At 35.8% G+C, this 12,242-nt stretch overlaps 1 protein-coding gene across 10 annotated transcripts in view; it reads right to left on the reverse strand.

The window, feature by feature from the left end:
• Positions 1–12,242, reverse strand: part of POLK (DNA polymerase kappa) — a 47,842-nt gene that overhangs the window by 10,680 nt on the left and 24,920 nt on the right. For 6 of the 10 annotated variants that reach the window (XM_075020377.1, XM_075020370.1, XM_075020371.1 and 3 more), the window contains 6 exons: positions 7,481–7,633; positions 6,976–7,107; positions 5,124–5,277; positions 2,727–2,936; positions 873–997; positions 523–689 (listed from right to left, as the gene is read on the reverse strand). In XM_075020377.1, coding sequence (XP_074876478.1) covers positions 523–689; positions 873–997; positions 2,727–2,936; positions 5,124–5,277; positions 6,976–7,107; positions 7,481–7,633 — 941 coding nt within the window. Of the gene's footprint in view, positions 1–522; positions 690–872; positions 998–2,726; positions 2,937–5,123; positions 5,278–5,849; positions 5,971–6,975; positions 7,108–7,480; positions 7,634–12,242 lie in introns of those variants that run through there. The other 4 variants (XM_075020380.1, XM_075020378.1, XM_075020376.1 and 1 more) reach the window with 4 other exon arrangements.

Raw genomic sequence — 12,242 nt, forward strand, 5'->3', positions numbered from 1 at the left:
TGGACAACCTGTTCCAGTGCCTCACCACCCTCACAGTGAAGAACTTCTCCGTTATACCCAACCTAAACCTATCCTCTTTCAGTTTAAAGCCATTACCCCTTTTCCTATCACTACATACCCTTGTAAAAAGTCCCTCTCCAGCTTTCTTGTAGGCCCCCTTTAGGTACTGGAAGGCTGCTATAACTCTCTCAACCTGTCTTCATAGGAGAGGTGCTCCAACCCTCTGATCATCTTTGCGCTTGAGCAGGTCCACGTCTTTCCTATGTTGAGGGCCCCAGCACTGAACACAGTACTCGTATATTAGACACGGGTGTACAGACTTTTGCTTTTTAATGTTTGGCTGTTGCGTGTACCTTAGCCATAAGTATAACAATAACAGGTATCAGAGATCTTTTAAAATATATTAAACAAGCCAAATTTTCATATTTGTCAATAAAATATTTCTCATAATGTACAGTATGTAACATACAGAAGGAAAAATTTAGAAAAATGTAAACGCAGGAGAAAAAAACCCACACCTACTTTTCTAAATGTGTTGAACCCAAACCAAGGGAAATATCCAAGAAATTACGCCAAGATGCTTCTGAAAAAAGAAGAGAAAGCAGTGCCCTCTGCTGGTAGAGTTCTGAGCAAGTCACAATTCCAAGGGCTTTTAACATCTTCTCAGTCACTTTTCCTATACCTGGCACCTGAAAAAGACTAAGTATCATTATGCTGGAAACTTTCCATTTGCAGATCCAATACCATGAACAACTTAAATCAAACACAACTGGGCAGATTACCTAGAAAAGTACCTATCTTCAGTAGAAATCTTGCTTTTAGAATGTATGGAACATACATGATTGCATAGTAAATGTCATGGTATCTCTTACCTTTCTAATAGGCAAATCTTTTAGGAAGTCTAGCACTGCTTGTCTCTCAGGAGCAATTCTGCATTGCCCATTAGGTTTATTACGGTCGCTGCACATTTTTGCTAACATTGTATTAGGTGCTATTCCTTAAAAACAAAGAAACAAACTCCATATTTTTAAAAAATACAAGACAATGTTTCATTTCAACTGTCCAGTATTTAAAAGCACAGGAGTAGTTTACACATTTGTCAAAGACTAAACATAAGCAAAAGCATGACAATAACCCATAACCAGATTTGCTGGAATTCTGCAAAAAAATTTTGTCATAGACATGTGAGAACGTAAGTACATGTGGTAGATATATGCACCAGGTAAAGTATACCTACTATTTTAAGATAGTCAGGGTAACACAACATGCACTAATCAGTCACGAGGGGTTAAATACCAAGTGTTTAAAAATAACATTAGTTACGTAATTGAATGACTTCATGATGGTGATTATGGAAAGACAAAAGGAGATGTTTATAACGGCAGTTACAATGACCTCTTAATGAGAAGGAGATATTTCTTCCTTCTATTTCAACGAAAAGACTAAATTAATTTTGACAAAAAATTACCATATTAAAGTCTTTTATGGGCTACCACTGCTATGTAGTCATTTAGAAATATATATATATTTTTCATTGACACTGGTAGGGATGAGGAGGGATTGCTCTTTTCTATCAAAGTAACTGTTTTTACAAATGAGCTCTGGGATAGGTTTAGCAAGAAAATCGAATTATTCTGCGTTACAGCCCTAGTCGTCTAAATTTTGATTTGCTTACTGATATAATGTATTATTCAAAATGGTAGAAGTAATTCTATTTATTATTGATTATCAGTATTTCTTCAATTAGCCTTCTAACTGTTTTTCATTTCTGGGCTTAATATCCCTGACGGACCTATAAAAGTCACGTCTGTTTTCTAAACACTAACTTACCCTTAGGAAGACAAAAATTATTATTTTGTTACCACTCATGAGATAACATACATGGGAGGGGGGGTCTCATCCTGCTTCTTCCTATTATTAGCTGTTCCTTTACCTCTGCTTACATTCAACACTTCCCTGGCCTCCCGCATCTCCTTCATAAAGCTCAGCACTCCCTGATGCCTCACTGCCCTGGTTCACAAAGCAGTTCGGATGGCATCCAAACTAAGTGGCTAGGGACACACACTTTTTTTGGTGACCTAATCCAGATTATTATCAAAAGAGTTGAAACTTACAGGTAGGTTGCCTGAAGTCAAAAGATGTAAAACTTTAATTGTAAATATTTTAAAGGTAGTGAATAGTTTATTAACTTCAACACATATTTACTTAACTGAGAACTAGCTTTTTAATGAATTTTGATACTGCCTTGAGCAAGGAACAGTGTGGAGAACTGTTAGAAATGCTTAGTAATGTGGATCTGCTCTTCGAACTAACAGCAATTTAGCAACCAGTGACAGATTTCACTATGACCACTGGCTTACGAAAACAATTGACATGAAGCACTAAACCCACAACCACCAGTGCCAAGATTAGCTCCTGCGTGCACTGGTCATTCTTTCACACTACTTGTATTTCAAGAAGAAATAAGTAAAAAGATGATGTAATTGTTTCTATGATTAAAAAAACCCCAAACAACCAAAACAGAGTGGCTTTGATAGCCATAAGATATCTTGAAACACTTGAAAGTCAGTCTTTGCAGACTTGCAAAGAGAGCATATTTCTCTGCAGCACAAGATTGCTGTGGCAATGCTAATTCCTTAATTAATGCCCTCTGAGATTAGAGTAGAAGACATCATGGAAATACAAAGCATTATTATTATTATTATTATTATTATGTGTCTGAATACCTGCACTAGCAGTCAGTTGAGTTTTCTGCTCAATTCTAAAGCGAATTTCCTTCACAACTTCCTCTGCAGAAGTTCCAAAGACAACCGAATTTGCCACTGATTGATCTCTTTGTTCAGGGTGGTCATCCATCAGAGGTGTGTTGTCTTCAAACAGTACCGGTGAAGAAGAGTATCCACCTTCGTTAAATTTGGCAGACATATTTATATTATCTTTACGTATGTTAGATAGAAACACAAACAATTAATCCATCCATATAAAACATACACTTTATTGATTTCCTTCTGCAGTGGCTGAAGGGAATTCATTAGCAGGTTTTTTTTTTTTCTGTTTGGAAAAAATATATAATTATTTAGCCAAGCAATTGCACTGCTTTTTTGTTTGAAGAAGGGAGAGTCGTAACTCCTTTTTTCTTAATATGATTTGAGCTTGGCTGAGATTGGAAGAATTGGCTAGGACACTGGACATAACTTCCAGAAGAGCAATAAGGTTTAATGGCCTGTTGCTGTAGCAGCAGAAAACCATCAAAATTTTGGCATTATTTTTGTTTCATATCAGACTAAAGGCCAGATACTCCCTTTTCTTGTGGAAATAAAAATCTTTTGCAGAAGTTTTTTCAATGTCTCCAAAGAAAATTAGCGTTCTGGAATATCTGGTTCTAGAACCATCAGCCTGGTCAGCTTCCTGTTTTCAACTGCAGTCATGGTAGAACAAGTAATGTCAGCAGCCCTTGTCTGATTTTACAAACTTTACTATTATGGTTTCCCATTCTTAGTGCTTGTTTGTGTTTCTGAAGAGCAAAGATATCAGAGAAGTATGAAGAGGCACATGGCTACACATCAGTGATACTCATTTTGTAAAGACTATGCCAGTTTGTTTCTTTCTATTCTATCAATGTTTTTCAGTAGTAATATATCCTTGATTATCCTCTTAATGACTATTTAGATAATTTCTGAATACCTATAATATAAATGTTGCAGTTTTTGTACCAATCAACCATTTGTATGACTCCTCCTTTTTTATTATTCCCAATTGGGTATACAGTTGTGGATGTGGTTCCAACTCCATCTTCTAGAGCCAAGTGAAATCCATTCGTATCTTGAGCATTACTGCAATTCCTGCAGTGTTCATTACTTTATATATTTTTAGTTTTGTAAAATAATCATGTAACTAGAGCTTACACACACTGGTTTTGCAGCCAATTTCTCATGTTTCTGATGTACAGGACTCAGTACTTTAGGAAACATCTTTGCAAAATATAAACAACCTTTAGAACAGTAAGTTTATTTATTCTATACCTCCTTAAGTCATAAGATTATTACTACTTATTTGCAAAATTATTGTGTTGAACTGTAAAGGAAAAAGACACACCTAAAACACTCGGTTTGGGTTTAGTAAACCTAGTACCACTTTTCACACATTTTACTCAAGTTAAAAAAAAATAAAAAAATCCTTCAAGTCCAAATCATTAGCAGCACACCTTTTATGCATGGGTGACTGGTAGAGGAAGTTAACCTGTAAACTAACAAATCAGAGGTAGAGAGTATATGGCAAGACAAATTACACAAGGACTTAAGAATCTACACTTTCAATGGGTGCAGCTTATCTGAAGCTTACATTATATGCATATTTGACCGGTACCCCCTGCTCCTGACCCCTGGTAATGTGGTTAGCATAACTAATGCTGTTTTATGAGGCAAGCAGCCATTCTCTGGGACCGAGTGGGTCACGTACTCGTTCCCTTTCCCCTCTTTATCAGGCCCTGAAGGTCCTGTCACCAAGAAGACAAACCAAACAGATTTATTCTACCCCTCCCTACCGCCCTCAAGGTTCCTGGGCACCAGGTCGGTTACTCCCTTCCTTGCAGGCCTTCAAGGTCCCAAGCACCCGGTCAACCCGGTGTTGTCGATGACCCTGCCACAGAACAGGGAAGCGTAACAGCACCCAGAGCACTGTGCATAAAACCAAGCAGTTACAAGTCCTAAGGGGAAACTTGGACCAGGACTGCTGCTGGACAGTGAGACCAGGACCCCCCAGTGCCCAGGGACACCTCCACCATCGTCTGCTTCCTCTGAGGATGGAGGGAGTGATTAGAAATTATAAGTTAAGTTGTATTATAAATTCTGTATTACTTAGGTCATTAGAAATAAAAAATTAAGTTGTATTATAAATTCTGTATTATGCTACTTATAGATTGTACTACATTGACTCTGCTTTCAAAAACTCTGTGTTATTCTAATAATAAGTTCTCTCTTATACTAATCATAATTTCCTGTTAAGAAAATAAAGCTTAAATTCTAACTATATTTAGTGTCATCATCATTCCACCAAGGGTCCCTAAATTAAACCGTTTGTCCCCTCAGTGTCAGGTAACTGCATGAAAAGAGTAATTTGCTTACCTTTTTCTGTAGTCCTTTCTGTGTTAAAAAAGAATCTTCTCTTATGTTCAGGCCAGTTCAGTCTTTCCTCCAAGTGCTCTGTTATGTTCAGATAGGCTTCATCTAGGCCCATAGGCATAAAATTGGGATCATATTCGGTCAGTATTTCTCTAACCTTGATAAACACATAGTGAAAGTTTAAAGCCTTGCTGCTGTAAGAGCAGATCTTGACAGACAATTATGAGGTGAAAAAAGGTACTCTGAAACTTCAAGATGACCAATCAATATTAAAGTTATTTATAGAACAAATTGTTTATTTCTATTGGAAAATTACTAGTACTGCTTCTCACAAGTGGCAAGATACCAATGGTTAAGTGAGAACTAAACAGACTTTGAGCAGTGTATTTTACTGCAGAGGTCATTAAGATCAGTGTACAAGGACTCCACAGGCACTAGGTTCACAGACATTGCAGTAACCACCTGAATAAAACTCTGGGGACCTGGGAACTCAGCAAAGCACATGAGGTGATGCACCTTTCTGTGCACTGTGTGTCAGACATCCCATATGCAAAGGTTAAAAAAACCCCAACACTTAAGTTTTAAATTACATTCAAACTAAAGTTATAGCCAATGTTTTATAGCACTGGTTAATGCCACAGGAAAAACTTGTTAAAAAAATCTTTAGTGATAAGTGCATCTTCCCAAAAGGCAACATAATAAATTAAATGATCAAAATAAAATCTCTACCTTTTCTCCTCTTTTTTTTAAACAAGGAGGAAAAATTGAATGCATCATGTTTTCTCTATTGGTTTTGGTCAAATTCTTAGGTACCACAACATTTGTTCACATGCACTTCATCTTTCTGAAACTGATTAAAGATAGGATTCACTGCTCAACTTTTAATGACAAAATGAAATAAATTTAAATATTTTCAATCCAAATTCCAAGAGAAAAATGTAACTAAAAAGCCGAATCAACCTGAACCTTTAATACTTTACCTCAATCAAACAACAAATGAAATATGTATCATGAAATACAAGATCCTTAACAAGTTCAAACCCCTTCTGAAATACTCATACTCATATATGCTTTTTTTACAGCAGAAGTGAGAAAAATAAGATCAAAATTAGTAAATACCTTCCCTTATTTATGTGAAGAGATTGAGTCTTCATAAAAATACATAAATAAATAAATAAATAAATAAATAAATCTTGGTGTAATTTTATTGACATCAGGAGACTTGTGCCATGCACTAGTCTGATTTAAGACCTACAAAAGATCTTCTTCTTTAATTTCTTTTTTTTTTTTTTTTTTAAACAGGATTTGGGGTATCCTAAGTATTTCTCCTGGCACTAAGTAAAATTACTTCCATTACAACAAAATGTGATTTTTTTTCTCCCTAATTTTTCACTCATTATTTCAACTTCCTTCTTTTAAAACAAATGAATCTGCATTTAGAACTCACTTACACTCTTTGCTTCTCTCTCCAGTAATTAGCAGTTGAAATGATGATTATGCATTGTATGAAATTATTATCTCCATGTTTCCTATGTACTTGCAGCTTCCTAGTAATTAGATTATGCTCCATGGTTTTGAAGTTTCAAGAATAATAAGGCTTAAGTGGTATCACTAGCTCAGTATACCGTTTTGAAAATCTGTCAGCACCATTAAAATGGCAAGATGGGCGAATGCAATGCTTTTTCACCTGCTTGCCCAAAAGCACCAATGTTATGTTCAACTTATATTCAAAGCCCCATCACGAAGGAGTTTAATATTTAAACTACCACTTTTCACATTATCTAGAACTAGATGTATTGATAGAGTCTAAAACCAGATACGCTGACTTTTGGTTAGAGAGCACTTTCAGACTTACCTCTTTACTCACTTTGCCGTATTTTTCAAAGTTTAATGGTACTATAGTTAGATGTGGACATAGCTTTTTAGCAATAAATCCAGGCATGGCTGCACGTACACCAAATCTCCTAGCATGGTAATTAGAGGTAGACTTAGGAGAGATTAAATAAGTTTAGTGTTCAGTAATCAAGTTTTTCCTGAAGTTCAGTGTTAAATAATCAAGTTCTAGTCACATATCTCCACACAAGAAAGACTGACAAGGCTAAGAGTTTATATGCATTGCCCGCCCCCCCTTTCAATCTGTTTACATCCTTTAAACTTTCACCAGTGCACTTTTTACTGAAAAATAAAATCTAGCTTACATGGTCTAGTCTAAGACATGTTTTCTCTATTATTTTTGTCATTTTTTCCACACTTATAAAAATTCTCTATATAACAGTGTCATATTATGTTATTATTGTATGGTTTATTAGGCTTTAGATTCCTGTAACTGATTTCTGTATTAGCTTGACATTTGGCCTTACCAACATACTCATTGATCCCACTGCTATAGGCTTTTCCTTCAGCTCTGGATTGTCTCTCATTTCCACAGCTGCGTAGAAGGCATCCATGTCAATGTGTACAATTGTACTGCTAAGGTTACGGCTCTGTTCCAGTTCTATCACAAGTTTGTCCACCTGAACAGAATAAATCAGTCATTGAAAAACTATTAACCTGGCAGAAGTGCAACAGTACACATGATCCTAAAAACTCAAATGCATCTGGCATATAGTTAAAAAATAAAACCCAGTAAACCCAAACCCCACCAAACCAGCACCAACAAAAAAACTCCAACCAAGTTTCTAATTAAACTTGCTCTTAGAACTCTGCTGCAGCAAATGGCACAAAAAAACCCCCCAAACCCAATGAAAAAAAACCCAACCCAACAAACAAAACCCCACCTTTGTGAGGAAAAAGAAAAAGATACATCATCTGATTCACACAGAAACTTTATAAGACCATTGAATATGCAGATTTGGCTACTGTGATACAGCTTATTTTAAAAAAACAGAAAACATGGTATTAGAGAATTTCCAACGCTCCTAAATTAAGCTATCATACTTCAGAAAATTGCCATAGAGAGTTGAGGAGAACACCAACAGCTCACAGGGCCGAACCATCTATCTGACCTGTCAGAAATAAGGTCTCAAACAAACAGGTTCATTTATTGCTAAGTAAACTACTGTTAACCCCTTCATGAAACTCCTCAGTATTTGTTACAGGAATCCGTATTATATAAGGCTGGATTGCTAGCAAAACTGCACGGTGGCTTTTAATGAAAAGTCCATACATAGGAAGTGCATTTCACTGCAAGAGTTCAGGATGTATCTTCTACTAGTAGACTGTGAGCGGTACTCCTGCTTCATCAGCTCCATGGTGTTGTGAGGCAGAAGCCAAGCACAGAGACCACTCCATGAAATATTTTAATTGTGCTTAATTTGTTTGCATTCTTTTACTAAAAGACTTGCAGATCATGTGCTTGTTTCTGAAATATCTTTCAACTATGAATGAGGCACGAACTGCCAGTGTCACCAGAAAACATGAGTGCATTATTTGACAGGTGATTTTTAAGGTCTACTGATTTAAGATGTCTATGTTGGCAGTACCACATCATTCTAGAAGTGAAAGAGAAAATATGTAAATATATATATTAAAAAAAGTGCTATCAAACTATGATTATCTAACCACACTAATGACTATGCTAACCTCTATTTACACAACTAAAGAGTGCTACTGCTAGAAAAATACCCAACAAATAGGCATAATAGAGCTCAACAAATGCAAATAGTGAAAAAGAACCGAATTTTCACTTCGTGTACAAGCACAAGGACACACACACATTCATGACATAAGTACCATTACAGAAATGTCTCTTGATTGATTGCAATGGGTTTAGGGTCTTAGAGAGGAATGTTTACATGCAATTTGCATGGTTACTTGAAGACAGTTTCTCTCTTTCTCCCCTTGACAGAGCTGCTTAATAAAAAACATAAAATCCTTATTGGAAAAACCCATCTTTGGAGCTGAAGATACTGAAACCAAGGCGAGTGGCTAGGAATGTTCTAATTAAATTGCTGGGTAATGATTTACAAAGTCTTTTCTCTGTTTTGTTCCAAGTTGATTTGAGGGATGAAAGGCTAGAATGGGGCCTCAAACTAGGCTATTCCATACAGAAGAGCACAGTATGTTGCCTGAGGCTGAGAAAACTGGTTTAGACAAATTAAAAGCACAACAGGAAAGCCATTCAAACAGCAACAAAAAAAGTGGGGAATTTACATTATTGTCATTACGCTACTAATTCAGCAAGGATTCGAGTCACAGTATAATCATGAGAAGCATCCTTATTTTAAACTATACTTTACAGATAATTTTCAGGTTACTCTCAAATTCAAATTGCTTAATTAATTCTGTTAATTGCTCCTCCAGTTACATAACTTCTGTATTTCAATTTATCACATTTATAACAAACTTTTTGCTTTTTCTCCCCAAATGTATTTCTAACATGATACTTCCTGATCAGCTAACATATGCACCTAAAGAATGAAATAAAATTACATTAAACTAATCAGAAATAAAAAAACATAACTCTTCAGCAAAAGCAACTGATACAAGTAATATGCCAAAACAAAACACACTCAGACGTACTCAGAGAATTCCTGACACCTACAAATGTTTCCTTGGTAAGATAAGGAAAGTTAGAGAACAGTTCCTTAGAGACAAGCCAGATTGACCAGTTTTTAAAAGCTGCTTTCAATTTTCCTTTGAAGATAAAAAGAGATACTAAGTTTTTTTATTTCTAAGCTAGATGAAAAAAAAACCCCTAAAAAGTACAAATTGCAATTAGAAGTTTAGTTTTGCTTATAGTGACTTCCAGACAATTTAAAGAGTAACCTCTCATTCTTTCTTATCCCATGACACAAAATACATTGCTTTGTCAAAGTAAGACAGAAAAGATTATTCAAAATCCTTTGTATCTGTAAAAGCATCTGACAAAGTGAAGAGATAACAGTGATACCATTTTAACACAACAGTAACTATTTACAGAATAAACATCTGGGATAAAACCCACATGGATAAAAATAGCAAACATCAGTACAGCAGTTTACAGATCCGGTAGCAGCTGGATACTTTTTGAAGTATTGTTAACTACTGCTGAATTTCAAGGAATTCCACTCTAGGTTGTCCGGATAATCTAACTCTGTTACAGAAAAGTTTTCAAAACTTAAGAATTACATGATACTGTACAGTATATAATTTCCCTTAAAAGAAGACAATGACATTCATTAGGAAAACTGTAAACTACCTTCCACATTAGAGATTATTTAAAAAAAAACTCCAATAAACAAACAAACAAAAACCCAAAGAAATATTTGTACAAAGAAATGGCAGTTTTAAGAAGACTTATTTGCAAAATCAATGGTCATAAATGCCCTTCTGCAAAGGTGGCCTAAGAAAAACTGTAAAAATATTAAAAAATGCCCTCACAAATTCCTTGGCACACACACACTCTAGTGGTGAGAAAGACAGCATTACGTTGCAGATTCTACACCTTATATTACTGTTTCCACCATGTAACCAGGATTTCGTCCAACAAATCCAGTTAATTGAGGAATTTTTTGTTCATTTGTTTTTACATTACAGCACTTACATCAACTGCCAGCTTAGGAAGCTGTATCTGAGCCTCCAACCATCCTACAAACAAGACTTGATCTGCAGATGAGAACTTGCAGCATTCATAGGAGTAGATACATGGATACCTTTGTAATTCTGGAGTACCTCCCACTTACAAATTTTAGGAGAACAAATTCTCTCATGGCATATCATAAAGTAGTATTAAAAAGAAGAGTTAAAGAACTCTGTAGACAACAATAAAGCAGAAGAGAAGAGAGATGACTGTATCCATATGAAGAGCTAGAGAAGCCGATTAAACAACACATGGCACATATTAAGAAAACCAAATAGGACAAACAAGACTTGCAAAGTTTAAAGTGGAGATAATGGCCTGGGGAAGAGTAGTTGGCAGGTAAGTGACAGGAAAAGGGGGAGGCATTTAGGCTATCAGACACAGAGAGATAATGACTGGATGGGCCAGGAGACTGGGGACTTCAGTGGGGACTCTTGGGTCATAGACAAGCACTGTGTTGGAAAGAGGACTGATGGTATTCTGGGGATGTGGGACAAGAAAAGGAAAACTCTGAATAGGATAAATTAAAAGAAAGGAGAGAAGAGAGCAAAAGGGTCAGAACTTGTGATGAAGAAATAAGGGCAAGAACAATCATGAATCAGAGCTTAACTGCATACAGACGATGGAACCAAAATCCAAGATTTCAAGATGTTTTTATAGCTGCAAGGATCCAAAATGAGCCAGCAAAAAAGTGTGCATGTTATCCCACTCCAATGACAGTTCTCATGCAGTATGGCAGCTGACTTAACAGGTACTCCATTGGAAATAAAGATGACTGGTATTTGAGCAAGTGGCATAAAGATTTCAAACATGGGGTTTGAAACTCAGGTCCCAGTAAGACCCACATGAAAGAATTTCTCTCTTTTTTAAGCTGCTTCTTTCTTCTGTAGAAAGCAATTTTCATACAAAACATTAAAGAAAATAACTTTATATTGCAAGATCAAAGAACTAAGTTGAAAAAAGGACAGCATGAGGGTAGTCAAAGCAATTCAAGTTTATTGGCTTTCACTATATGCACTATATAGTCTTTAACTACATAACCATACACTAATTTTATAGGATCTATGTCATTCATGTCATTCATTTTATAAGAAAGACTGTTCTCTGTAAAATGAAAAGTTCTGTGGTAAAGGAAGGATGGAAATGGAAGTATTTTTTCATAATTAAGTGACTTAAAAGCTACCCCAGAAAAGTAAAAAAAAACCAAAAATGGACAAGCAGAGATGTAACTGATCCATGTTAAAGATTAACTAAAAACAGTTGATGCATACAGGCTTAAAACAAACTTTTCAGAGGTATGCAGTAATTGCAAGCTTTTCTGGGCACAAACTTGAGATGCTGGCATTTAATTTACAGAAGTGATTTGCAAATCTGCAATGAACAAAAAAGGATTGTACACCAAAGCTCAGGACCTGTAATCCTCACAATGGCATTCGAATTAATGGATATGTTTAATCTTCATGTGCTTCAGCTCCTCATCTACAAAACAAAAATATCACTCTACTTTGCTGGAGTATTGCAGAACAATTTAAAGAATTCACACAATGTGGTGTACAACATAG

This window comes from Buteo buteo, chromosome Z (genome assembly GCF_964188355.1).
Source record: "Buteo buteo chromosome Z, bButBut1.hap1.1, whole genome shotgun sequence".
NCBI classification, from domain to species: Eukaryota; Metazoa; Chordata; class Aves; order Accipitriformes; family Accipitridae; genus Buteo; species Buteo buteo.